Source organism: Astyanax mexicanus, chromosome 3, assembly GCF_023375975.1.
Source record: "Astyanax mexicanus isolate ESR-SI-001 chromosome 3, AstMex3_surface, whole genome shotgun sequence".
Taxonomy (NCBI): Eukaryota; Metazoa; Chordata; class Actinopteri; order Characiformes; family Acestrorhamphidae; genus Astyanax; species Astyanax mexicanus.
In genome coordinates this window covers 28,255,395-28,283,308 of record NC_064410.1, presented here as the reverse complement: position 1 = coordinate 28,283,308, position 27,914 = coordinate 28,255,395, and the positions used below count along the sequence as shown (strand labels likewise).

General features: G+C 37.7%; 6 protein-coding genes across 17 annotated transcripts in view; all 6 read right to left on the bottom strand.

The window, feature by feature from the left end:
- LOC103046071 (zinc finger protein 239) overlaps window positions 1–27,484 on the bottom strand; it is a 52,643-nt gene extending 25,159 nt beyond the window's left edge. The window contains exon 1 of one of the 4 annotated variants that reach the window (XM_049476279.1): window positions 27,423–27,484. The gene's annotated coding sequence lies outside the window, so the exon portion shown is untranslated. Of the gene's footprint in view, window positions 1–3,937; window positions 4,005–7,256; window positions 7,324–21,238; window positions 21,306–27,422 lie in introns of those variants that run through there. The other 3 variants (XM_049476277.1, XM_049476276.1, XM_049476275.1) reach the window with 3 other exon arrangements.
- Window positions 1–27,497, bottom strand: part of LOC125780408 (gastrula zinc finger protein XlCGF26.1-like) — a 35,098-nt gene extending 7,601 nt beyond the window's left edge. For 2 of the 5 annotated variants that reach the window (XR_007438450.1, XM_022683016.2), the window contains exon 1: window positions 3,938–4,012. The gene's annotated coding sequence lies outside the window, so the exon portion shown is untranslated. Of the gene's footprint in view, window positions 1–3,937; window positions 4,013–7,256; window positions 7,332–21,238; window positions 21,295–27,422 lie in introns of those variants that run through there. The other 3 variants (XM_049476280.1, XM_049476281.1, XM_022683015.2) reach the window with 3 other exon arrangements.
- LOC103027215 (zinc finger protein 501-like) lies at window positions 65–27,483 on the bottom strand. 4 transcript variants are annotated; one of them, XM_049476273.1, is made up of 2 exons: window positions 27,423–27,483; window positions 65–2,145 (listed from the first exon to the last, which is right to left on the bottom strand). In XM_049476273.1, exon 2 carries the CDS (start codon window positions 2,023–2,025, stop codon window positions 721–723), a length of 1,305 nt encoding a protein of 434 aa, XP_049332230.1. In that variant the 5' UTR covers window positions 2,026–2,145; window positions 27,423–27,483; the 3' UTR covers window positions 65–720. The 4 variants fall into 4 exon arrangements, with proteins under 4 accessions (XP_049332230.1, XP_049332228.1, XP_049332227.1 ...); XM_049476271.1 differs by lacking the exon at window positions 27,423–27,483 and adding an exon at window positions 21,239–21,314; XM_049476270.1 differs by lacking the exon at window positions 27,423–27,483 and adding an exon at window positions 7,257–7,332.
- On the bottom strand, window positions 4,410–6,091 carry LOC125780409 (zinc finger protein 501-like). Its single transcript, XM_022683019.2, has one exon. It carries the CDS (start codon window positions 5,952–5,954, stop codon window positions 4,923–4,925), a length of 1,032 nt encoding a protein of 343 aa, XP_022538740.1. The 5' UTR covers window positions 5,955–6,091; the 3' UTR covers window positions 4,410–4,922.
- On the bottom strand, window positions 11,668–14,668 carry LOC111195504 (zinc finger protein 239). The gene is made up of 2 exons (XM_022683018.2): window positions 14,561–14,668; window positions 11,668–13,441 (listed from the first exon to the last, which is right to left on the bottom strand). Exon 2 carries the CDS (start codon window positions 13,324–13,326, stop codon window positions 12,265–12,267), a length of 1,062 nt encoding a protein of 353 aa, XP_022538739.1. The 5' UTR covers window positions 13,327–13,441; window positions 14,561–14,668; the 3' UTR covers window positions 11,668–12,264.
- Window positions 16,762–27,510, bottom strand: LOC103045758 (zinc finger protein 501). 2 transcript variants are annotated; one of them, XM_049476282.1, is made up of 2 exons: window positions 27,423–27,481; window positions 16,762–18,327 (listed from the first exon to the last, which is right to left on the bottom strand). In XM_049476282.1, exon 2 carries the CDS (start codon window positions 18,196–18,198, stop codon window positions 17,353–17,355), a length of 846 nt encoding a protein of 281 aa, XP_049332239.1. In that variant the 5' UTR covers window positions 18,199–18,327; window positions 27,423–27,481; the 3' UTR covers window positions 16,762–17,352. The 2 variants fall into 2 exon arrangements, with proteins under 2 accessions (XP_049332239.1, XP_007230623.3); XM_007230561.4 differs by lacking the exon at window positions 16,762–18,327 and adding an exon at window positions 22,717–25,638 and having other exon boundaries at window positions 27,423–27,510.
- Window positions 27,511–27,914: the final 404 nt, after the last annotated feature.

The following is a 27,914-nucleotide window of genomic DNA, read 5'->3' as shown; positions in this document are numbered from 1 at the left end:
ATAAAATATTTACAACAAAATATAATATAAAATATAAATGAAATATATGCACACATGCAGTAAATAGAAATCAATAGTCTTTTTCTTGCTTTATTTTTTCCCCCTGAATGATCATGAATGTTTACACAACATTATAGTCAGGAAGTGTAATTCATGCTATTAGCCACAACATACGTATTTAAATTTACACTGCATTAACACTGGACTGCAATGCAATGCATTTCTGAAAAAAACTGAGAGATGCAGAACCATAACTAAATGTAAATAAAGCATGTGGACTAAGATGTAACATTAACTATCCTGTAACGTTACAGGAGATTAAACAAACATGGCACAATGTTACACAGTTCTTGCTAGTTTCCACCTGGTCATTTTGCCAGAATTACATAATGCAGTTAGGAATGTGCCAAGCCCACTTACAAAACAACAACACTTACAATAACAATGCAATACAGACACTATTTTCTCTATAACAGGTCAGTGAGGCAGCCCAATGATTTGAAGCTGCTATTTATTTTTAAATGTTGCTTTATGAAAAGAATTTAGTGTAAGACACTGGAACCACCAAAGCTTTAGAAATGACACACATGCCTTCATATTCTGTGAACTGCCGGTAAGCCAATAATCAGCTTTAGTTAAAAACTTAATAATGGCACCCCACCTACACCTATGTAGAGGAGCCTTTCACCTGTCTATAATGACTCTTGTGGCTAAACACATTCAGCTTTTTGGCTTCTCTCCTGAATGAATCCTCTGGTGTTTTTTAAGGAAACCAATCTCTCTAAAATTCTTTCCACAGTCTGAGCAGTGATATGGTTTCTCTCCTGTATGAATCCCAAGGTGTTTTTTGAGGGAACTACTTTCTCTAAAACTCTTTCCACACTCTGAGCAGCAATATGGTTTCTCTCCAGTGTGAATGAGCTTGTGTATTCTAAGAGAACCACGCTGATTAAAACTTTTCCCACAGTCTGAACAGTGATAAGGTTTCTCTCCTGTGTGAACACGCTGGTGATTCTTGAGGGCACCACTCTCAATAAATCTCTTTCCACACGCTGAGCAGACATACGGTTTTTCTCCAGAGTGAATACGCTGGTGTTTTTGGAGACAGCTGTGTCGATTAAAACTCATCCCACACTCTGAGCAGCGAAATGGTTTATCTCCTGTGTGAATGAGCTGGTGTTTTCTGAAGGTACCACTGTCTCTAAAATTCATCCCACACTCTGAACAGAAATACGGTTTCTCTCCAGTGTGAATGCGCTTGTGTGCTTGGAGAGAACTATGTTGAATAAAACTTTTTCCACAATCTGAACAGTGATATGGTTTCTCTCCAGTATGAATGCGCTGGTGAGTTGTGAGGGCACCACCTTCAGTAAAACTCATTCCGCACTCTGAGCAGTGATATGGTTTCTCTCCCGTGTGAATGCGCTGGTGTTTATAAAGGGCACCGCTGTCTCTGAATCTCTGTCCACAGTCTGAACAGTAATATGGTTTCTCCCCTGTGTGAATGCGTAGGTGTTTCTGAAGAATGCTGTTTTGATTAAAACTCATCCCACACTCTGAGCAGTGAAATGGTTTATCTCCTGTATGAATGCGCTGATGAGTATGGAGGGTATCACTGTCTCTAAAACTCTTTCCACACTCTGAACAGTTATACGGTTTTTCTCCTGTGTGAATGCGTTGGTGTCTTTGGAGATGACTCTGTTGAATAAATCTCTTTCCACATTCTGAACAGTGATACGGTTTCTCTCCAGTGTGAATGCGCTGGTGCTTACAGAGGGTATCATTGTCTCTAAAACTCTTTCCACACTCTGAGCAGTGATATGGTTTTTCTCCTGTGTGAACACGCTGGTGTCTTTCAAATGTACTAGGATATCTAAAACTCTTTCCACACTCTGTACACTGGTGGGATGCTACTTTCTCAGTAATGATTTGTTCTTGTTTGATAGACACATCCATGCACTGAGTAGAAATAGTTTCCTGGGTGCTGGAATATATGGATTCCATATCCCAATATTTAACTTCCATGTTTAATAGTTGGGAAAATTTCTTCCAGTAGCGTTTCTTGATTGATATGTTTGTGTAAATATATTACACCAATGTTGTACAGCGGGTACCTGCAGCAGGAAAAAAACAGGTCATTCCTTCCTGAAAAAAAAGTAGAAAAAAATCAGCAAATGAAATAGTAAAATGAACAAAAATGAAAAGACAAAATTAAATACAATTTATACTGATCTGAAAGTACAGGTTGGGGAGTCCTATGATGCCTAATTGGAAGTTGTTTATATCCCTGTATGCATTGAGGGGTGCACTATTAACACTGCTGTATCAAGCAGAAATGTGACTTCAGAACCATGGACACGTCAGGAGTTGATATACAAACACCACTGAGGGCGCTTTTCCACCGGCATGGTGGCAGTGAAAGAAAAGTTGGTGCAGTCACAAAAAAAGGCCCTTTAAATCACCCCTCGACTTTTGTTTCCGGTTTGTGGAACACACCCACATTCACATACATAGTGAGTGACTCCTTAAAGCAATGGAAACACTGGTCGGTTCTTAAAAGGTTAGCAGGAACCAGAACCTGCACCGGCACTTTGTTGGTAAAAAAGAGGTATGAGAAACACTTTCCCCTGGTTAGCCTGGTGAATAAAGCTATAGCACGTTCCATTATGATCTAAACAATCGGATCACAGTCCATTGAGCTCCTCGGACTCACAAGGGATAGAAGGTCTAAACCCAGTGTTAATTTTGAAGACATAAACCAGGCGTCCAGGATCATGCCTATAAACCAAATTGACTACATGGGGTTCAGGGAGCTTTTCTTAATTTTTATGGATCCCTTGATCCTGACATGAAGCTGCCGGGTGTAAATGTCCAACAAAGCATGCGTCTGATACAGGAAGCAAACGGGTCAAACAGGAGAAGCTCCACACTGGAAATGGTAGCCTGATAACAGTGTTGGACCATGTCTTCTTTGTAGCTCACTGGTACTATGATTCAGAGAGTTTAGCAAGATGATCGAGCTTGTTCTTTGGCATGGGTTCAAAACTCCTGGTACAAATGGCAGATCTCTCCAGACGTAGTGCAGAGTCCTTACCAGACCTGCCATATAGTGACTTATGGCTGACTATTCTTATGCACAGAAGGAGGGATGCAAATGTGCTTTTTAGTAGTGGATCAATATCCACTGTAATAGAGTCTTTTCAGTCATGAGAAGATTTTACTCAAAGCGGCTAGTCCATGCTATACATTTGCAAAAGATTTAAATAGATACTTATCTGTGTGTCTGCAAAGTTTACTTTAATGTGATTGGGCTTCTCACAAAAAGACCTTGTTGTTACAAAAACTAACTGGTAACAGAACAGATGACTTGGCTGACTGTCCGACCCATTCTATTGTACTGTTTTTGTTCTAAGCCCCACATTTAAGTACAAAAAAATATTTTATAACTGAAGATACAGAATAATTGTTTTAATCTTAACAGTACAGGCCCTGGTAAATTCTTAGTTGTATATAAAACATGTCATGATAATTCAAGCAAATGTTGGCATCATACATCAGTATTAAAATACACAACACCAAAAAGCATTTAAATGTCATAAATTGATATGCATTGCTCAGGGAAATTGGGCTCTAGAGAAAAAGCTTAACCCACTGTTCAGAGGTGCACATAAAAAGGTTTTATTTTCAGCCCTGTCCAGAAAAAAACAAACCCAAAAGAACAGAGCTGTGAGTAAATGTGCAGTTATTAAATGTCTCTAATCAGAGCTTTATAACTGAAGTAGCTTCACTGATACTAAACCCCAGACTGATCTGTATTTTCCTACAGCAGTGAACTCCTCTCATTTAAACCCTCAGATACACACTGATGATCTCCTCTCCTACATTCTATCTTCAGCAGCGCTGTTTTAGTGTGTAAAATTGTAGAAGAGCTCTTTACCTTCAGTAGATCAGCTCCTGTTTCTCTATAATAACACAGCGGACTGGATCTTCTTCTCCTCCGCTTTACTGTCTTTACAGAACCGCTGATACACAACCAGCGCCCCCTAGTTTACAGCTTTATCTGAAACTGGAGGTAGATTTCTTATTCGTCATCAATTATTATAAAGAAGGTCTCTGTAACCGGCCTACAAAGGCAGCATGTCTTTTATATGTCCTGAAGGTTAGCTCTAGCTGTTATTATTAGCCTTTAGCATCTTCACTCAATAGAGGGATAGATTCAAAACTTAACTCATCACTTAGTGTCTTTTCCTTATATAAAGAAAACATTTTCCAATGTTATTGGGATTTATTCCTCTGTCCACTGATCGGAATATATAAATAGGTCTGAATTTGTCATAAAAAACAGACAACAGCCAGCATATTACAAACCTTTATTAATAAATACATTAATTTCCAATCTAAGTGTTCATGTCCAGCCGTGAGATGAACCAGTATACAAAGAGAATTTAGATTTTCTTATTTCTTCTGCCTCAACTTCCTGTAATTGCAGGGTTTTTGCACCATTTAAAGTTCAAATTTAATGCTTTTTAAGACCTTTTTAAGACCTCAAAAAATATAATACCCACAAATGTAGTCATCATTTCTTTGGAAGAAAATATTGTGTTGTATTGGAAATCAAAACTTATGTTTTCCATTTGTTATTGATTTTTTATTTTTATTTTATTTGATTGTAGCCAATTGCAGAACAGAGCCAACATAACATGTATGTTACATTTTCTTAAACCACAATCTGAATTGCATGTAGGAACCATAAAGAATAATGAACACTTAAAACAGACTCCATTAATAAATAAGCTCAAAATGAAAAGCCTGTCCTAATGTTAGCTAGCTCTGAACTAATCTTATTTCTCTCCCCAGTAATGGTAGCTAGCTTGCCGCTAATGTATGATGTATGATGACTCGTGACTTGTGGCCAAACACATTCAGCTATACGATTTCTCTCCTGTATGAACTTTCTGGTGTTTCTTGAGGAAACGATTCTCTCTAAAGTTCCTCCCACAATCAGAACAGTGATAGGGTTTCTCCCCTGTGTGAACACGCTGGTGATTTTTAAGGGCACCGCTGTCAATAAATCGCTTTCCATACTCTGAGCACACATATGGTTTCTCTCCAGTGTGAATGCGCTGGTGTTTTTGGAGACTGCCGTGACGACTAAAATTCAAAGCACACTCTGAACAGAAATACGGTTTCTCTCCAGTGTGAATGCGCTTGTGTGCTTGCAGAGAACTATGTTGATTAAAACTTTTTCCACAATCTGAACAGTGATATGGTTTCTCTCCAGTATGAATGCGCTGGTGAGTTGTGAGGGCACCACCCTCAGTAAAACTCAGTCCACACTCTGAGCAGTGATATGGTTTCTCTCCTGTGTGAATGCGCTGGTGTTTATAAAGGGCACCACTGTCTCGAAATCTCTGTCCACAGTCTGAACAGTAATATGGTTTCTCCCCTGTGTGAATGCGTAGGTGTTTCTGAAGAATGCTGTTTTGATTAAAACTCATCCCACACTCTGAGCAGTAAAATGGTTTATCTCCTGTATGAATGCGCTGATGATTGTAGAGGGTATCACTGTTTCTAAAACTCTTTCCACACTCTGAACAGTTATACGGTTTTTCTCCTGTGTGAATACGTTGGTGTCTTTGGAGATGACTCTGTTGAATAAATCTCTTCCCACATTCTGAACAGTGATACGGTTTCTCTCCAGTGTGAATGCGCTGGTGCTTACAGAGGGTATCATTGTCTCTAAAACTCTTTCCACACTCTGAGCAGTGATATGGTTTTTCTCCTGTGTGAATCCGCTGGTGTCTTTCAAAGGTACTAGGATATTTAAAACACTTTCCACACTCTGTACACTGGAGGGAGTATACTTTCTCAGTAGTGTTTTGTTCATGTTTGACAGATGCATCCATGCACTGAGTAGAAGTAGTTTCCAGAGTGCTGGAATATATGGATTCCATATCCCAATATTCAAGTTTAAGGTTTAACGGTGGGACAAATTCCTTCTGGTGGTGTTTCCTTCTTTGTGGTGTTTGGTAAGCAACTTAAACTGCAGTTGTATAGTGGGTATTAGCAGCAAGACAAAAACAGGCAATTTCTTCCTAAAAATTAAAGAAAGAGAATAGAGTCAGGAATGGAAATAGTCCAAAAAAAATAGAAAGCCAAATAAATATTAAAACACACTACAATGTATCCAAATCTGGAGAGTACAGGAAAGCTGGCACAAATGGCAGGTCTCTCCTTCTGGTAGGTGGGTCTGTGACAACCAGACATGTTGCAAAGTTCTTACCAGACCCTCCAAAAGGAGACCTGCAAATGTGCTTTTCAATAGTGGATCAGTATTTCATGCTATAATATGGTCTTCAACCTCTTAAAGAGATTTTAATCAAAGCAACAAATGCATGCTACACGTTTGTAAGAGATTTAAAAAGATACAAGGTGCATCTGCAAGGTTTACTTGACCACCTTAATGGGGAGATGGCTAGCAAAGCCATGCACTCCCCTATGGGGGGCATGCAATTCAGCCCATACTGGATCAAGCTGTGGATTGGGCTTCTTACAAAAATACCTTGTTGTTATAACAATTAACTGATAACAGACCGATCCAGATGACTTGGCTGACTTTCTGTACCATTCTAACCATTTTTTTTTTTTAAATCTATGTCCCAAATTGAAGAACAAATGAATAGATTTTATGTAATTTATGAATACATTTAACTATATTTCAATGCATAAAAACATATGTCAAGATAATCCAGTCAACAGATGGCATTATATATCAGTATGAAAATACACAACATTAATGAAAAATATATAATGTTTTTAAACCTCTTTTTTGTAAAGACCTGACAATAATGATTACAAGACTGGCTTGTTTTCAATGCATAGCTAACAGCTACATTGTGAGCACAAAAAAGAACATTGGAGGCTAACAAGCACCATAAAAAATGTCATTAGATTATTATGCACTGTTCCAAAAAAGTGGGCTCAAGAAAATGGTTGCAGTGAACACAGTCTAGCAGGAAATGTTGGTGGCTGGTGCGTCATGTTGCTGGTGGGAAAAATGTTTTTTTAAACCCAGTAAAACAATAAATAACTTACAGAAGATCAAAGCTGTGAGTAAATGCAGTTATTGAATGTTTCTGATCTGCTCTTTCCTACAGCAGTGAACTTCTCTCATTTAAACCCTCAGATAATCATCTCCTACATTGTATCTTCAGCAGCGCTGTTTTAGTGTGTAAAGGTGTAGTAGAGCTCTTTACCTTCAGTAGATCAGCTCCTGTTTCTCTATAATAACACAGCGGACTGGATCTTCTTCTCCTCCGCTTTACTGTCTTTACAGAACCGCTGATACACAACCAGCGCCCCCTAGTTTACAGCTCTGTCTGAAACTGGAGGTAGATAAGATGACCTGAAGCCCCACACTGTCCTAGACTACAGTTTAGTACAGCTTATGTCTTTTTATTTATTTTTTTGGACAAAATTGCTTTTCATCTCCTTCTTTCAAATTCATCTCCTTGTGATGCTGTATACAGGGATTTTCCCCATAGTTTTCACCAGACATCATGTCAGAAACATAAGAAATGCTGCGAAATTTGACAGGATTCTTAGACAGAAAGGCACAGGCTCATGTTTGAAATGTATTAATCTATCTATCGCTGTATTTTACTGGGCAAAAATGTCAACAGCTAATAAAAACACAGCTACATGCTCATATGTAGCAGTGAGCTGCCATAACCTACCTTGGTATTGTCAGAAGCATTTAGCTGTGTTAAAGCTGATGTCTGTAAGTTTTGGGATTTAGGGCCCTTTCTGGTAGGAATGGGTATTTGCACCGAGCATGCGGAAGAATCATTTTAAACTGGGTGGGTGTGATGCAGTCTCCTTTCCGAGCAGATGAATCCGATTCCATGTTATGTTCAGTCAGAGAGAGAGCGTGCTCATGAATTTCTGTATGAATTTGAGTCCAAGGGTTGATCATTTTGGTTTGCATTGTTTTGTCATCTTGTTCTCAACTAACTACACAATTTATTTTAAATCCAGTTACAAAAAAGAATGCATTTTCTTTAATCTACAGACCACCAGGGCCCTATTTAGAATTTTTAAAAGAATTTAGTGATTTTGTCACAGACTTAGCAGTAAGTAATGATAAAGTGATTATAGTTGGAGACTTCAACATTCATTTCGAAAAATTGGATGACCCATTAAAAAAGGCATTCACATCGATTTTAGACTCAGTTGGTATTATTCAAAATATAACAGGACCTACTCATTACTGTAATCATACTATGGATTTAGTTTTGACCCTGGGTGTGAGCATAGATAACCCGAATATTCGTTCTCAAACCTCCGCAATTTCAGATCATTACCTTATTTCATTTAAATTACATCTCAGTCATAATATACGTACATCCCCTAGCTACTCTGTAAAACGTTCAATTACGCCTTTTACAGCCCAACAATTTACAGATAAGCTTCCAGACTTATCAACTCTAATGTATTCTCCTATAGACCCAGTAGAACTAGACAAACTAACCGAAGGTTTAGAAAATACCTTTCGCTCTACCTTAGATGTTGTAGCACCCCTTAAACACAAAATAGAGAGACCAAAAAAGCTCGCACCGTGGTACAATGATCAAACTCGTACCTTAAAGCAGTTAGTACGAAATTTAGAGTGTAAATATCGATCAACTAAACTGGAAGTGTTTCACTCTGCGTGGAAAGACAGTCTTGTTAAATATAGAAAAGAACTAAATAAAGCCCGCTCAGCGTATCTGGCCTCACAGATAGAGATAAATAAAAATAATCCTAGAGTTCTCTTTAGTGTTATTTCCAAATTAACTAAAAACCAGGCAGGTACTGAACCTCAGATTCCAGCCATTCACACCAGCAATGCTTTTATGGACTTCTTCAATAGTAAAATTGAAAACATTCGGGATAAAATTAAACAGATAAATTATACATCCTCTCTGTCATCTGGTCTGGCTGATCTAGAACAAAACCCTGTTACTGAAGTTAGGTTGGACGTCTTTAACCCACTTCCACAGCTAGAACTAGAGAAAATTATCTCCTCTTCAAACAGCACAACCTGCACACTTGATGCTGTTCCCACAAAATTACTAAAACAGGTACTGCCAGATATAATTAAACCTCTGTTAATGATAGTAAACTCATCGCTCACCCTGGGCCATGTACCCAAAGCCTTTAAAACAGCTGTAATTAAACCTCTGATCAAGAAACCAAATCTTGATCCTAGTGTACTGTCTAACTATAGACCTATTTCAAACTTACCCTTTATTTCTAAGATTTTAGAAAAAGCTGTAGCCCAACAACTTTGCTCTTACCTGCAAAGAAACCAGATCTATGAAAAATTTCAATCTGGATTTAGGCCTTATCATAGCACTGAGACAGCTTTAGTTAGAATAACAAACGATCTACTTATAGCCGCCGACCAAGGCTGTGTTTCCCTACTCGTACTTCTCGATCTGAGTGCAGCCTTTGATACAATAGATCATACTATCCTTTTAGAAAGACTAGAGAACATGGTCGGTGTAACCGGAACTGCCTTAGCATGGTTTAAATCGTACTTAACCGATCGCTATCAGTTTGTGAGGTTAAATGATATGTCTTCCAGTTATACCAAGGTAAGATATGGAATTCCCCAAGGCTCTATATTAGGGCCGTTATTGTTTACATTATATATGCTCCCACTGGGCAAAGTTATTAGAAAACATGATGTGAATTTTCATTGTTATGCGGATGACACGCAGCTCTTCATATCAGCCAAACCTGATGACAGAGTGAGATTAAAGAAAATCGAGGATTGTGTAGAAGATGTAAAATCATGGATGTCGCACAACTTCCTCCTATTAAATAGTGATAAAACAGAAGTTCTCCTATTAGGCCCCAAAGCTGCTAGAAATAAATTATCAGACTTAATGCTAAATCTGGCTGACTTCTCAGCCACCCCTGGTTCAGCAGCTAAAAACCTTGGAGTTATCATAGATTCAGATCTAGCATTCGATAAACACATATCTAATGTTACTAGAACAGCTTTTCTACACCTCCGTAACATCGCCAAGCTAAGAAATGCCCTATCACTGCATGACTCAGAAAAATGAGTACATGCCTTTATTACCTCAAGGCTAGATTATTGCAATGCGCTACTGTCTGGATGTTCCGGCAGTAACTTAAATAAACTTCAGCTAGTTCAAAATGCTGCAGCCAGGGTCCTTACTAAAACGAGAAAATTTGACCATATTAGTCCAGTACTATCAGCACTACACTGGCTTCCAGTCAAATTCCGCATAGACTATAAAATTCTCCTGTTAGCGTATAAAGCCCTACACGGGCTCGCTCCTGAGTATTTACAAGACCTCATCTCCTGTTATGAACCACCGCGATTACTTAGATCTCAGGGTGCTGGTTTATTAGTAGTTCCTAAAATTCAGAGGAGCTCTGCAGAAGGAAGAGCTTTCTCTTATAAAGCGCCTCAACTCTGGAATAATCTCCCCGAATATGTTCGGGACTCAGACACAGTCTCAATCTTTAAGTCTAGACTGAAAACTTACTTGTTTAGCTTAGCTTTTGGTAATTAATGTTTTTCTCTTTAGATAAGGCTGCAGATTCAGGGGTTCATGGACAGAGGAAATTGTGGTAAACTGAGATGCTGGTGCTGCTGTTCTCCCACTGCACACGGTCACTCAGGTTTGTGGACGGTGGAGTGGGTGGATGCCAGTGTTTCAGGGAGCCTCCATGTCTATGTTACCTTCTGGCTCTCTGCCTTTAGTTAGGCTGTTTTATTTAGATCTGCCGGAGTCATTTGCCACACTCTGATAATGTTTTATATTCTCTGTTTTACATAAATCCAGTCAAAACTAATTCCATCTCTCTGCCTTCCTCTGAGTTACTGACTGCCCACCTGTCTGACCCGATACCGAGGGATGTTGGACCCTCAGGCTCTCATGTCCTCTGTCTGGCCAGACTGGAAGTTTCTGAAGTCAGCTCTTCTCCATCCACCACCACAGATCAGCTGCTCATCATCCATCTTACTCTATAAGCCATTAGTGGAGCTGCTATACACCTGAATATATAAAACCTATGTGGATGTATGAAAGACTTTTTAAAATTAATTTAAAAGCCATTTGACCAGTGGTAGGATGGTCCCCCCCTTTAATGTGAGTCTTAAGGTTTCTTCCTCCTCCTGCAGCTCTGAGGGAGTTTTTCCTTGCCTCCGCGCTCACTGGGGGTTCTGTATTATGTATATTCTATGTTTAATGTTTTTCCTGATTCTTTGTCCTGTAATCATGTTTCTGTAAAGCTGCTTTGTGCCAACACCAGTTGTAAAAAGCGCTATACAAATAAATTTGATTTGATTTGATATTTTAGTAAAACTGTTGTGAGATGTAAATGTAACATTGATAGAGCAGTGTACATTTATTTTGAGATAGAAAAAAATCTGAACAAGTAGCATTAAACAAACAGCCTACTGACCAAGACAAAATTAACAGCCTGACTTTTAATATCGATGGCTTTCCCTTATTTAAATCCAGCAATTGTCAGCTTGGGCACATGTATTATATTTAAATTATGCATCACATATGGCACATATAACCAGCTCCACTTAAGGATTTTCTGTCAGGATTAAAAGAGTAATTCAAACACATAAAAAAAAAAAATCTTACATACATATTTATTAGTGACCCCCGGCCGCTTCTTACACTGGTTACAATTCTTGTGAGAGAAACACAAGGCATGAATTCTAGAGTAATGACTGGATAAATTAAAACATTCATGATATTTTTTTTCTGTTCATTATTGCTGATGTAAAAATTATGTGAAATTCATTAGGAAAAACTGTAAAGTTTTAAACTGGCCAGTCATTACCTCATAACCAACCCAACAAACTGTCCATTTCACCTTATGAAGAGATATATAAACATCTAAAACAAACAACAGTTATTGATATTAGTAAGTATTCTTTAACTAAGCTAAACGTCACATTTACACTTGTTAAATACACATTTATTTTGTTAAATAACACAATGGGTCAAAAGCATATATACATCCTTACCAAGTCATTTTATTGTGAATAATAATGTGGCATAAAACTACCGACCTAGAGAAACACCTTTTCCCCTAATTATTTCCTGATTATACTTCTTTTAAATTACACTTGTCTTGTCTTGTGTTGAAGGTTATGCTGTGGTGAAGACATCAATTTACTACACAGATCAATTGTCTTGGTAACTGTTTGCTCACAAGAAAAGACTAGGGTTTCTCCAATAAACTACTCTCTCCCAAACACAAACTCTCATTTGTTTCTCTCATGCACTGGTGATCCTTGAGGTCATTACTCTCAATAAAAATCTTTCCACAGTCTGAGCAGTGAAATGGTTTATCTCGGGTGTGAATCCGCTGGTGTTTATAGAGGGTACTACTGTCTCTAAATCTCTGTCCACAGTCAGAACAAGGAAACGGTTTCTCTCCAGTGTGAATGCGTTGATGTTTAAGAAGAGTACCACTGTCTCGAAAGCTCTGTCCACAGTCTGAGCAGAAATACGGTTTCTCACCAGTGTGAATGCGCTGGTGTTTAAGGAGGGTACCACTGTCTCTGAATTTCTGTCCACACTCTAAACAGTCAAACGGTCTCTCTCCTGTGTGAATGCGCATATGTTTACTGAGGGTACCACTCTCTCTAAAACTCTGCCCACACTCTGTGCAGAAATACGGTTTCTCTCCAGTGTGAATGCGCTCATGCCTTCGGAGATGACTCTGTTGAACAAAACTCTTTCCACACTCTGAACAGTTATACGGTTTCTCTCCAGTGTGAGTGCGCTGATGTTTCCTGAGGACACCACTCTCAATAAAACTCATCCCACAGTCTGAGCACTGAAATGGTTTCTCTCCAGTGTGAATGCGTTGGTGATTTTGGAGGGTATCACTGTATCTAAAACTCTTTCCACACTCTGAACAATTATACGGTTTCTCTCCTTTGTGAATGCTTTGGTGTCTTTGGAGATGACTCTGTTGATTAAATCTCTTTCCACATTCTGAACAGTGAAATGGTTTCTCTCCAGTGTGAATGCGCTGGTGTTTACTGAGGGTATCAGTTTCTCTAAAACTCTTTCCACACTCTAAGCAGTGATATGGTTTTTCTCCTGTGTGAATCCGCTGGTGTCTTTTAAAGGTACTGGGAAATCTAAAACTCTTTCCACACTCTGTACAAATGTAGGATGCTACTTCTTCAGTAATGTTTTGTTCAATTTTGACAGATGCATCCATGCACTGAGTAGAAGAACTTTCATGAGTGCTGGAATTTATGGATTCCATATCCCAATATTCAAATTCCAGGTTTAATAGGTAAATGTCTTCTTGATGTGTTAGTGAAATATATTATACCTCTGTTGCACAGTGGGTACTTGCAGGAAAAGCAGTTTACTCCTTCCTGAAAAAGAAAAAGTAGAAAAAATATCAGGAACAGGAAGTAGTCAAATGAAAAAAAAAATCATAACTGTATTTTTATTTTTAAGCAAGCTCAATAGTAAACACAATTTATCCTGATCTGAAAGTACAGGTTGGGGAGCCCTATGGTGCCTGAGTGGAAGCTACTTATTATTTTGTATGCATTGAAGGGTGCACCATCAACACTGTTGTATCAAGTAGAAATGGCTTTAACATACACCTAAACAGTGGAACCACCGAAAAAGCACCACTGAAAAACAATTTATACTGGTTATAATATAGCTGCCTGGTAAATACAACTTCAGCAAGTTCAATTATGAACGAGTCAAGAGCAGTTTAACACTGGAATTGGTAGCCTGATGACAGCGATGACAGGACCCAGGGGTCTTCTGCTAATATGATTCAGAGAGTTTGACAAGATGATCGAGCTTGTTTTTTTTTGTGGTTTGTGCCGAGCCACGGCTTTTGTCCACAGCCACAGCCACTGTTTTAACTGTCTCGAGACACGGCGGCGATTCACTGTTCCGAACCACGGCTTCGATTCATTGTTTAACTGTCCTAAACCCCTGCTCCGATTTACAGTTTAGCTGTCTCGAGAAACGGCTCGGATTTACTGTTTAACTGTCTCGAGCCACGGCTTCGATTCACTGTTTAACTGTCCTGAACCCCGGCTCCGATTCACGGTTTCGATCCACGGATTTGATTCACTGTTTAAATGTCCCGAGCCACGGCTCCAATTTACTGTTTCGAACCACGGTTCCGAATCACTGGTTCACTGTTTCGAACTACGGCTCGATTCACTGTTTAACTGAAAGGGTTAATTTTCAGCCTTTATCTCGGGTGCGCTGGTGTTAATAGAGGGGTCTACTGTTTCTAAATCTCTGGATCAGAGCTGTGAGTAAATGTGTAGTTATTGAATGTCTCTGATCAGAGCTTCATAACTGAATTAGCTTCACTGATACTAAACCCCAGACTGATCTGCACTCTCCGACAGCAGTGAACTCCTCTCATTTAAACCCTCAGATACACACTGATGATCTCCTCTCCTACATTACTTCAGCAGCGCTGTTTTAGTGTGTAAAAGTGTAGAAGAGCTCTTTACCTTCAGTAGATTCAGCTCCTGTTCCTCACAGCGGTCTGGATCTTCTTCTTCTTCTATTGATTTAGAGAACCGCTGATACACAACCAGCGCCCCCTAGTTTACAGCTGTAAATGCCTCCAGTCCAACATTCTGAAACTGGAGGCTGATAAGATGACATCAGCCCCTTACTACAGTTTGATTTATTAATTTGCAAAATTGACTTTTAAAATCACCTTCACCCTTAGTTGATTAGATAATTTGATTTTACCGCTTTATAACGGCCTATGTCAAGAGTTTGACTAACTAAAAAAAAAAAACTAATTATTAGATCTGAGACAAAATAAAGACCCAATCCCATTTCACCCCTTGGTTTTACTGCTTTGTTTCGCATGTTCACACCTAGGGGTAAGGTGTCCCGATTCTTGTTAGACTGGAAGGGTAGGGGAAGTGTTCGGGCTTCATGGCCCTTCAAACTGACATTTTTCAGATTCACATTCTAAACAGAGGGCTGTAAGAATCAATGGCAATATGGCGGCACAAGTGACGATAGAAACCCACATGTATTTACCTTGTTAAAAATGACAGTAACCACTATGTTTCCATAGTCTAATGCAGTGTTTCTCAACCAGGGTGCCGCGGCACCTTGGGGTGCCGTCTGGCTTCATAGGGGGTGCCGTCAAAATATTGCGCCTCACGTGCATAATTCCTTTCCAGAGTCAGCTCGTGTCGGGGTGTGTCCCAATTCACAGGCAGCATACTCTGAAGGATGCGACCCACAGAGGCGGTGTATTACTGCGCAGCTGTGACGCAATCTGTCTTCTAATACAGCCTCTGAAGGATGCAGCCCTTAAATTGGGACACACTGTAAAGTTTTTGTCCCCCACGCGATGCACGCGCTATTTTATTTCATATTCCGCCAGCAACAACCCTCGTTCTCTCCTGAAGTTCTGCGCCAGCACCCCCCCCCCCCCCCTGTTCTCACCTGAAGTACTGCGCCAGCACCCCCCCCCCCCCCCCCACCCTTTCTCACCGGAAGTACTGCGCCAGGACCCCCCCCCCCCCGGTAAACTGGGGTGCCGTGACATCTCGCATATATTTAAAGGGTGTCGTGATAGAAAAAAGGTTGAGAAACGCTGGTCTAATGGGTAGTTTCAATATTTAATGGCCATTTTCTTTATAATTACTAGTGGTTATGTCTCTACACCTAGCTAGAAAGCATAAAATTAGCGTCTATGTAAATAGCATGAGGACACTGAGCACATTCTAATGATTTTCCCAAAATTTGTATATATATATATATATATATATATATATATAAAAAAACTAATAGGATCTTAGAATTAATTCAGGTAACAGGAATGAGTGTTGAGATTGACCTCCTCAGTTACACATGTGGTAATGTTTTATGGAACAGGAATTAGTGAAACCCAGGGACACAACTAAAATGTGTATTTTAACTTAAATATTATGGATTTATTATAAAAAAAATAGATGGTATTTGGAGTCACACAACAATGTATATGTCTGAATGATTTTAATAATTATATTTCATGGTAAAGTTTATAGTTAAGAGAGTGGGAAAGGTAATAAATGCTATATTTTTTGACAGGATTCTGGGTCATGAGGCACACAGACATTTTTATTAATCTATCTTTGTATTTAAGTCAGACATGACTTAGCACCTTTACCCTATTTAAAGAAAACATGTTGTATTCTGACATAGTTAGAATGTATTTTCATTGTACACAGATCCTAGTATTTACACAGAAGGGGCAGACATAATAAATATAAAATAATATCCTGCGTATTAGAAATCCTCTTGTCCAAAGGGCTTTTTGCATAAGAGTTATTCTTCATGCCTCATGGAATTCATCATAATTAGACAAGTCTATGATTTCAATGTTGTAATTTTTTATCATTATTAATAATACAATGATATGAATATTTTCTGGGTGAATTAAAGTCCAGCTTTTCATTAATAGATCATTTTGTTTTCCATTGTTTTGCCATCTTGTTCTAAACTAACTACACAATATATCAGTAAATCTGATGTAAAATGTAAACGTAACATTTCTAGAGCAGTGTACATTTATTTCAATGAAAAATGGCTTCTCTTCTTTTAATTCAGAAATTGTCAGCTTTGGCACATTCTAATGTATTTAGATTATGCACCACTTATTTTTTGCTATTTGTCATGTCAGTAATTCAAACACATTAAATAATAAATCTTAAATACGTTTTTTATTAGTGATCCCCTCTGCTGCTTCTTACACTGTTTACAATTCATGTGAGAGATGCACAATGCATGGAGTAATGACTGAATAAATTAAAAAGATATAATACATTTTTCTGTTCATTATTAATTATGTAAAAATGATTATGTGAACTTCTTCATGAGTAAAAAGTGTAAAGGTTTAAACTGGCCAATCACTACCTCATAACCAATCCAACTAACTGTCAATTTCTTCTTCTGAAGTGATGGATAGACATCTAAAATGAACAACAAACAACAGTTATTGATATCATAGAGTCATTAACTAATCTAAACATCACATTTACACATCTTATTAAATAATATAATGGGTCAAAGGATATAAACATCCTTACCAAGTCATTTTTTTAGAATAATAAGGAGGTATACCACTACCTGACCTAGAGAAATACCTTTTCCCTAATTATGTCCTGATTGTGTAGTCAAGAGATGATTATACTTCTTTTGAGTTACTGTTACTGTCTTCTGTTGAACGTCCGCTCACATGAAAAGACTAGGAATGCTCAGGAAACTCACACTCTGAGCAGTGAAAAGGTTTCGCTCATGTCTGAATGCACTGGTGATCCTTGAGGCCATCACTTTCAATAAAACTTTTTCCACAGTCTGAGCAGTGAAACGGTTTATCTCGGGTGTGAATGCGCTGGTGTTTATAGAGGGTACTACTGTCTCTAAATCTCTGTCCACAGTCAGAACAAGGAAACGGTTTCTCTCCAGTGTGAATGCGTTGATGTTTAAGAAGAGTACCACTGTCTCGAAAGCTCTGTCCACAGTCTGAGCAGAAATACGGTTTCTCACCAGTGTGAATGCGCTGGTGTTTAAGGAGGGTACCACTGTCTCTGAATTTCTGTCCACACTCTAAACAGTCAAACGGTTTCTCTCCTGTGTGAATGCGCATATGTTTACTGAGGGTACCACTCTCTCTAAAACTCTGCCCACATTCTGAGCAGAAATACGGTTTCTCTCCAGTGTGAATGCGCTCATGCCTTCGGAGATGACTCTGTTGATTAAAACTCTTTCCACACTCTGAACAGTTATACGGTTTCTCTCCAGTGTGAGTGCGCTGGTGATTCTTGAGGACACCACCCTCAATAAAACTCATCCCACAGTCTGAGCACTGAAACGGTTTCTCTCCAGTGTGAACGCGCTGGTGTGTTTGAAGATGAATCTGTTGATTAAATTTCTTTCCACAATCTGAGCAGTGAAATGGTTTCTCTCCTGTGTGAACACGCTTGTGTCTTTCAAGGGTACTAGCATGTTTAAAACTCTTTCCACACTCTGTACACTCGTGGGGAGTCACATTTTCTATAATTATTTGTTCTTGTTTGACAGATGCATCCATGCAAGGAGTAGTAGAAGTTTCCTGACAGCTGGAATTTATGGATTCCATATCTCTATATTTAACGTCCAAGTTTAAGAGTAGGAAAAATCTCTTGTGGAGGTGTTTCTTGATGTATTTCGATAAACAATTTAGTCCTCTGTAGTACTAGCAATAGGAAAAAAAACATGTCATTCCTTCCTGAAAGAGAAAAAGGAGAAGGAAATTAGGAGTGGAAATAGTCAAATGAAAACAATGTCAGGTTTGGGATAATGAGCCTTCTTTCAAAGAAAAGCTCAATAAATATTAAACACTATGTATTCAGAGTACATTATAGAGTAAAGGACTGTTTAAACTTGTATCTGGGGTTCAAATATCAGGACCCAATAGGCACTCATTCTACAAAGAGAAACAAGAAGCAATCACCATCAGTTTTAGGCCCCGTCCACACGAAACCGGATATTTTTAAAACTGTTTTTTTAAAATATGTTCGTCCACACGAGCAGCGTTTTCAAAAATATCCCCGTCCACAAGGAAATGCCGAAATTAACAGGAACATTTGGACGTTTTCTCGTCACTCCTCAACAACAACTACTTAATTTTTAAAATTGTCCCACCAGGTGCTTGTTGGTCAAGGCCTGGACCAGAATCTCTGTTCCAGTTTTGTACCTCCGGACAGGAGGATCGGAAAAAACTGCACGCATTTTAGTAACATTACCGCCTGTGTTTGGTAATTTGACGTGAGCAACACCGTTGGAGCGCCCAACGGAAAGACTTCGGAAATACTGTATTTCATTTTACACTGGCCTGATTTTTTTTTATTGAACCAATAAATTGCAATGTGCAGACACATTTCCAATACAGTGCAATACTTAATTAAATGTATCCACATATTATATGATATGCTCCATCCACTGCAGTTTATTGGATAAAACCGTGGTGGAACCTTGTTTCTTGATTTTGTTTCCCACCTGCAAGGCTATGATGTCACACGGCTCATCCAATAGAAGCATCAACTTTTTTCAAAAATCTCCACCCTGGAAGGCATTCTCAAAAAGCTCCGTTGTCAGTGACCGAAAACACCGTTTTCGTGTGGACATAAGGCCAAAATGGAGACAACCTCAGTTTTTTTTTTTTAAATACCCAGGTTCATGTGGACGGGGCCTTAGTTTTACAACCATACTTTTTCTCTTCCCTCCAAAACCATTTCTTTTTGAGGAGAAGGATAACAAGATCTACCATTCCTTTTTTAACCACAAGACACCATCCTTGGTTTCACACATCTAATAATTCTGTTTGGGCCTATCCCATCTGGACCACTTGTGCTTTACTATCTGCATTCCAGACCTCTAGAGAACCAAACATTAGACAGCTCTGGCAAAGAGGGGATCCTTCAGGGCATAATTCTGCATCATATACACATAACATCTCAGTTTTATTAGCTAACCTCTGCTTAGGTCATGACAACCCACTCTGACTTTCTTGTCGTACCTAAACCTTAAAATAGCTTTAATTTGAAATTGATACATCACTTGAGTAATGTAGATTAGGGGTCAAGATATAGATATTGCAATATATCGTATTATTTCCATTTGCAAAACATTATTAATATGTGGTGTCAAATATCTATCATTTTTACTGAAACATATGCACTCTACACCCTCTAAGACTCGCCCATAGTACTCCATGTGGTGGGGCTAGTGAAATAAATACTGTTTGTCAAAAACACCAATAAATACATAATTTTGCTTATTCAGGGGTATTCTATCATCCTCAGTAACACAAATGTCGTAATAAATAGTAGAAAAAAATGTGATTAATATCCTAAGCACTGTTTCTTGGTAATATTATATTGTGAGATTCCCCGTAAATCCCCTAACATGCAGGAAGAAAAGCTCTGGTAAATGTATTTTTCAATAATATAGAGCAATAAAAAAAAAGCGTATTGGCTGTAGCAAGAGGCCGTTGTGTTAAGCATGTTGAGCATGACTGTAACTTCAGTCTTCCCAAATTGAGGTATGCATCTTTCTATTACATTTTCGTGATTGGCCATCTGTAGTTTTCTATCAAATTTAAAACCAAAACTCGACCAATCCCTTTTTTATTTTTACTTTTAAATGGTGCCAAATTTGTAAGGAACATGCATTCATGGGATGATCAGCAGAGCTGAGTATGTGGGTTGCACCCATAAATATTTTTGCCAAATCTTCTCTGCCAAACATCTTATTTTGCCATTGACTTGTTTGGTGTTATTTTTTATTATCTTGGGGTGTCATCTTCTTAAGATGTGTAATAATGCACTGCTCCTCTCCAAATTAGTTAAACCTGGCATGTTAATTGTTGGAGCCAACAGCTACTGACCAATGTATCAGTGCCCACGCTCACTGTACCTATTTGACAGTACCTGGGGGAACCAGAAGCTCCAAAGGTGTCAACTGAAATTAGATGTTTGGCAATGGTAGAGATCTGGCAACCACTTCATGGGTGCATCCCACATCCTTACAAATGCATGTTCCTTGCAAATGTAGCTCCATTGAAAATGGAAATTAACAGTCTTTCCAACAGTTAAGATTGGCAAGAAAAAATAATATATCAAACACAAATTCCCTTACATTTTGAGCTATGTTTTAGTATAGTGCTTGTATTTAGATAAGTGTTGTGCCTATCTGGAGATCATTACTGACTTTTGTCTCTAAGCGTAATGGCTTACAAATTAAAAGTAGTAGGTTATAGAAAAAAATATTAGCTGTAAAACATAGCAGCTCAAAAAACCCTCAAGAACTGAGTATTTTCTAGAGCTGCAGTGAAGCTTCGGTCTCCAACCAGCACAGAAACTGAAGGGAATTAACATTAGTCACTATTTTTCCACTGAATATTTTGGTGTAAAACAAAACACTGCAGCTCCACAGAAATCAGGAGATATTTTTTTATAATGGCTAAAATTGAACTAAGGTTAAAGTATGCGAATATCATCCTGTTAAACTAAAATACATCTAATAGTATTCATTTATCAAACATTCAGAAAATAAAATACACTAAGCCGAACTAATTCCCAACATTCTATCTTCAGCAGCGCTGTTTTAGTGTGTAAAAGTGTAGAAGAGCTCTTTACCTTCAGTAGATCAGCTCCTGTTTCTCTATAATAACACAGCGGACTGGATCTTCTTCTCCTCCGCTTTACTGTCTTTACAGAACCGCTGATACACAACCAGCGCCCCCTAGTTTACAGCTGTAAACCGCTCCAGTCTGAACTGAACTGAAGATTTAGTCAAGCTGACTAAATAAAACATAAAAAAACTCAGAATATTAGAAATTGTCTTATCCAAAGAATTTTCTGCATACCATACTCATTGTACTCCAGACTTATAAGATGAAGACTGTATTTTCAGAATATTGCACAGACTAAGGAGATTTATTACCGTCTCTGATAGAAAAGTGCTGTATAAAAACACCAGTGAATCTACTGATATTTTTTTAAATTCTGTCTATATATCTATACTTTCTTTTAAGAGGACATATTGTGGAATTAAAATAATAAAATGGTAATTATATTATGTTTAAAAGCCGATATAATCTGTTTTCCATTAATAATCCTTTTTTGTTGTTTTAGTTGATGAATCCTTTATTATCAACCTTATTATAATTCTTACAAAATACCGAACAAAGGTTTAGGCAGATCATTAAGGAATATATAATACAATTTGTGTAAAACTACATTTTGTGAATTTAAATGCAATAATCTAAATGTACACCCATTTATGCTTCGGTAATCATGCACATCGTTTATTTGGTTTATCCAGATAAAGGCAGCATGTAAATATATATATATATATATATATATATATATATATATATATATATATATATATATATATATATATATATAAATTGGTTGCTACAAATAGCTGTGGTAATCAGTTACACCTAAAGTTAATTTTATGACAAAACATTTGAGTGAAGATTAAGAATGTTATATAACATAATATAACATTTTTAACAGATTGTGATTTTTTTTTCATTTTCCAACACTCTTGCAACACACTTAAAAACCTGCCAAAAATAATCAAATAAAATTCATATTGATAAATTAGGTCAAACATGTTTAAAATGTTTAGAGTAAAACCAAATGCGATAATTGAATTCTAATTGTTTGAGAGATCAGAGATCTTAAATCATCACAAATTTCTGTAATTTACCCAGTGGAGACAAGGCACTGAGGTTAAGTTTTTTTCTTTTGGTTAAATTCTGAAAGCACATGACCTAAACACAGAAGACAGAATCTTCCAGTTTTAAGTTTGAATGATGGTGCAACCAAGACTGTTCATCATACCAATCACCACCCTGTAACCCAGAGTCACATATACCATAGAGCAGTGATACTTAATCCTGGCTCTGGCACCATCTGCCAAGCACATTTTACTTACTTTGTATAATCCAAGGTCTACCACTACATGAACAACAGAAATACCACTTATATACATAATATTCATATTTTTAAACATATTAATATTTTGCACTCATATTTTTTGTTCTTTTTTATTACTTTTAAAGAAGATTATCTTACAGTTAACAAATCAATTTACTACACAGTTTAAATTGAATTAAGAGTTTATTTGGCATAAACAGTATAATTAAAAAAGTGAAATACTTTGATAACTGTCTACTCACATGAAACCACAGGACAGGATATTGTATAAATAAATAGGATAGGATAGTGTAAAAAATTATAATATAAATATCAAGAAAAAAAAATAAGATAGTAATCATAATAAACATACACCAACACACACAAGTATAGTAAATATAAAGTATTAGTTTTTTCTTTGATCATTTCACTTGAATGATGATGAAATTATGTAAATATTTACAGTTAGTTTACAGAGTGCAGTTTTTTTAGCTCAATTCATTGAGAATGTTACTGGTCATTTTGATGTACTTTCTGTACATCAAAAATGTATCCTTTACTTAAAGCCGGAAACAACAACATGCATTCCTGGACAATCGGAGAGATACAGAGCCATCAATGAAAGTGAAAGCAGCAGTTGGACTGATTTGGTAGAGAAATATTACAGCATTTTACACAAATGTGACCAGTGATGTCAGTATTGCATATTTTTCTCACTATAAAGCGCACCGGATTATAAAGCTAACGATCAAAAAACGTCTATTATCTGAGCAATTTTCATACATATGGTGCAACGCATTATAATGCGCATTTTAAGCGACATTTGTAAGTAACAGTGGTGTCCCCATGTTTTAATTCAGCAGGTCTCACTAAGTAAACAAAACTGTAATTCTTTAAAAAACGTTTTAGTTGAGAGAGACAAGTCAAATGAGCGCTGAATGTTAATCCACACAGATTTTTCTCCTGACAACTGTTTATTTGGTGAGTTACGTGCGTCTGTTTATTTACAGTAAGCTTAGATTTCCACTAAAGCTGGAGCATTAGCCGCTCACCGCTAACGGTAATAGTAATACTGCTCCAGCAGTGCTAGTCGGGGCTGAAAATATTTACTTCTAAACTGCCAATGAGCTAGCCCTTAGCGGCTAATGCTAATACTGCTGGAAAAAACTGAAATGCTTTACTTCAGTGGAGTGGCTTTACTGCTCTAAAATTAATACATAAGGCCCACTACAATATAAGCACTGATGATTTTTGTAAAATTTAATTGATTTTAAATGCACCTTATAGTGGGAAAAATTTTGCTTTCAGCATAAGCATAACTTGTGTTTAACACCACGCAGTGACACAATCATAAACACTGATGGGAGGAAAGAGATGCATGTTTTGTAGCTGAAAATATACTTTTCTGAGTTTGTATCAGCTAAATGACAATATTGAGGTTGGTTGTTCACTCTGTGTTGGTGACGAAATGCTACCTAGCTTCAAAAACACAACGTCAAATTCAAAGAAACACTTGGTGTTGCAGAGGCATCCTTACAGAACAAGTCCCAAAGTTTTGACAAAACTGGTTATGTTATGTTGATAACTTAGTTATTTTTAAAATCAAGTAGTAAGTAGGAGTAATCAGTAATCATATTTCTTCAAGGTAACTATGCCATTACTGAATATGACAGTGCATTAATTGCAAACATTGACCAGCCTGCTTTATGTAAGACACTGAAACTACAATTGCAGAGTTCTATATCTGGTACTCTCCCAGCCATCCTAAATGAAGCATGAAAATGCATGAAGAGATGACAGTTAATGACAATGATCAGTTCTGTGGGATGTTGTAGAGATTTATGTTAATGTGGTAATTCTGTAATGGTATTACAGAAATCCCCCTTATTGAGAAACATTTTATAAACTGCCAATTATCGATTCCGCTAAAACATTGATTACTGCACCATTTAGTCACACGGGGTCTCTCCTATGTGAATCCGCTGGTGTTTCCGGAGAAAACCAATCTCTCTAAAATTCTTCCCACAGTTTGAGCACTGAAACGGTTTCTCTCCAGTGTGAATGCGCTTGTGTGCTCGGAGAGATCCACGTTGATTAAAACTTTTCCCACACTGTAAACAGGTAAATGGTTTCTCTCCAGTGTGAATGCGCAGGTGATTCTTGAGGGCACCACTCTCAGTGAATCCCTGTCCACACTCTGGGCAGACATACGGTCTTTCTCCTGTGTGAACACGCAGGTGTTTTTGGAGACTGCCGTTTTGATTAAAACTCATCCCACATTCTGAGCAGCAAAATGGTTTATCTCCTGTGTGAATGCGTTGGTGCTTGCTGAGGGTACCACTGTCCCTAAAAATCTTCCCACAGTCTGAGCAGAAATATGGTTTCTCTCCAGTGTGAATGCGCTGGTGTCTTTGCAGATGAATCTGTTGACTAAAACTCTTTCCACACTCTGAACAGAAATACGGTTTCTCCCCAGTGTGAATGCGCTTGTGTGTTTGGAGAGAACTATGCTGATTAAAACTTTTCCCACACTCTGAACAGTGAAACGGTTTCTCTCCAGTGTGAACACGCTGGTGATTCTTGAGAGCCCCACTCTCAATAAAACTCTTTCCACATTCTGAGCACTCGAATGGTTTCTCTCCTGTGTGAATGCGCCGGTGATTCTTAAGGGCACGCTTTTCAATAAAACTCTTTCCACAGTCTGAGCACTGAAATGGTTTCTCTCCTACATGTATGCGCTGGTGTTTTTGGAGACTGCTATTCTGATTAAAACTCATTCCACAGTCTGAACAGCAATATGGTTTCTCTCCGGTGTGAATGCACTGGTGCATTTCAAGGATACTAATATTTTCAAAACTCATTCCACAAACTGTACATGGGTGGGACATTATTGTCTCAGAAATGCTTTGTTCATTTATGTGCTGAGTAGAGGAAACTTCCTGAACGCTGGAATTTATGGACTCCATATTCTTATATTCAACCTCCGATTTTAACAACAAGACGAATTCCTTGTGGTGGTGTTCATTGATGTGTTTGGGTAATTAATTTGGTACTCTATGGTACACTGAATACTAAAAGCAGTAAAATAACAGGGCATTCCTTCAGTCCTGAAAGAGAAAATGGAAAAAACATATCAGGAATGGAAACAGATGCAATGGAAAAAATCAAGATGTGGGGTTAACAAGACAAATTTTGCAAAGATAACAATATTTATTAAAATACAACACATTCAGAGTAGCAATTTGTTTGAAGCTGTACATGGTTCAAATCTAGGGACCCACACTGCACTCATTAAACAAAGAGAAATAGGAAACAATCAGCATCAGTTTTATGCAAGTTAGCTCTTCACCATTTTCGATACCCTCCTGTAGTCTCCCACCACCCATTTCCCAGAAAGTTTGGCACCATTGTCAAGGAAAAGGTTAACAAAAGTTACATCCACCAGTCCTTTCCTCCTGTTTTCACTCCTATCACTAGACAATATCCTCTCCCTCCTGCTTCTGTTCTTTTCTCTTTTCTTTCCACATATTCTATCTTATAGATTCTCACATCTAATAATCCAACCTTCTGTCTGCTATACCCCATTCCAGGTATGTTGTTCAAAATGATTATTTAGGACCTGTATTCCAGGATCTGCATTACAGACCTCCAGATACGTAAACACTAGACTAGACAGGCAACAGAGCGTCAACAATTTCTCTGTCTTACTCAGGACAACCTCCTAGATATAAACCTTAAGGGAAGATTTCCCCTTACCTAAGGGAATCACTTTATTGCTTTGAATAAAATTCCTCAGACATTTCACTTAAATTGAGGGAAACGGTAAGGGATTTACTGCAGTGACTGAGGTTTTACTGCAGGGAAATCCCACTGCTAAAGAGACAGTGTTGCTAATGTATTGATTATATCCCAAGATTTAGTGACTTTTGAGAACCATTTATTGTATAATACATAAAGTGAGTAAAAAGTTCACTCAGATATGAACATGCATGTAAAGGGGAAATTTCTCCTACTTTATGTTTAGTTTATTCCCGTTTTTTAACTAAATTCAATGTATCTGTGGTACTCTTGCTTAATGAATTAATAACAATAGGCTGTAAAGCTCAATAATCTCAAAAGTCCATATAAATCTGACATTCTCAGGATTTCAGGAGTTAAGAGGACGCTTTGGGTCCTTTAAATCATAATTTTAAGGGAATAGAGTATTAAGGGACTATATGCAACACTTAGGAATTACTTAAGGGAACTTTAATGCTTATGGTAACATTTAAAGTTTTCCTTAATAAATCCCTTACATAAAACTTTAGTTTTTTTTTCTGCAATACACTGATGTTAATCTTCATAATTTACTTAAGGTGTTTTATGCAACTGGGAACAGGACCCCAATCCAGCACAATCAGTCTGTTATCATTTGATTGTGGTGTTTGTATACTCAATGAAAATAGCAATAAATAACTATATATATATATATATATATATATATATATATATATATATATATATATGTAACGGTATATACACATTTATTAGACATGCAGTTGGAAGGGTTAGTTAATATGAGCATCTGTGAGGCGTCTATAATGGACCATCCAAATAAAGTGATACCATTTTTCTGTTCTAAACATAATACAAATTTTAGGACATTATTCTAAAACTCCGTTTTACTAGCTAACCGCTGTTTTAGATATAGCTACAGCTAGTATATGCCTCTGATCAAAGATTCATAACTGAAGTAGCTTCACTTATACTAAACCCCAGACTGAGCTGTATTTTCCTACAGCAGTGAACTCCTCTCCTTTAAACCCTCAGATACACACTGATGATCTCCTCTCCTACATTCTATCTTCAGCAGCGCTGTTTTAGTGTGTAAAAGTGTAGAAGAGCTCTTTACCTTCAGTAGATCAGCTCCTGTTTCTCTATAATAACACAGCGGACTGGATCTTCTTCTCCTCCTCTTTACTGTCTTTACAGAACCGCTGATACACAACCAGCGCCCCCTAGTTTACAGCTCTGTCTGAAACCGGAGGTAGATTATTGAGATGATGCCCTGCAGCCCCACACTGTCTCAGACTACAGTTTAGTATTTTTTCTTACAATAGTATTATGTAAAACATTGTGTACAGTTCATACAATTGACCAAATTCCAAACATATAACTTATATTATCAATTATTATCAACAAGGTCTTGGTACCCGTCTTACAAATGCAGCAATAGGTCCTGAAGTGTACAACTGTGTGTGAAACAAAATCAAATCAGTGTCCAGTATAGACTCAGATCAGACTCCTTCATTGGTTTGCCTTCCACTCTGTTCCTGCCTTTAGTAGTTTTACCAAGTATACTAGTCGTGAGAGAAGATTTGAGCAGGAAGCTCTGATCATTAGC

What these genes read in the sequence shown, in the direction of transcription:
- LOC125780409 (XM_022683019.2), bottom strand. Translation starts at nt 5,954, where the DNA reads ATGGAATCCATATATTCCAGCACTCTGGAAACTACTTCTACTCAGTGC.
- LOC111195504 (XM_022683018.2), bottom strand. Translation starts at nt 13,326, where the DNA reads ATGGAATCCATAAATTCCAGCACTCATGAAAGTTCTTCTACTCAGTGC.
- LOC103027215 (XM_049476273.1), bottom strand. Translation starts at nt 2,025, where the DNA reads ATGGAAGTTAAATATTGGGATATGGAATCCATATATTCCAGCACCCAG.
- LOC103045758 (XM_007230561.4), bottom strand. Translation starts at nt 25,497, where the DNA reads ATGGAGTCCATAAATTCCAGCGTTCAGGAAGTTTCCTCTACTCAGCAC.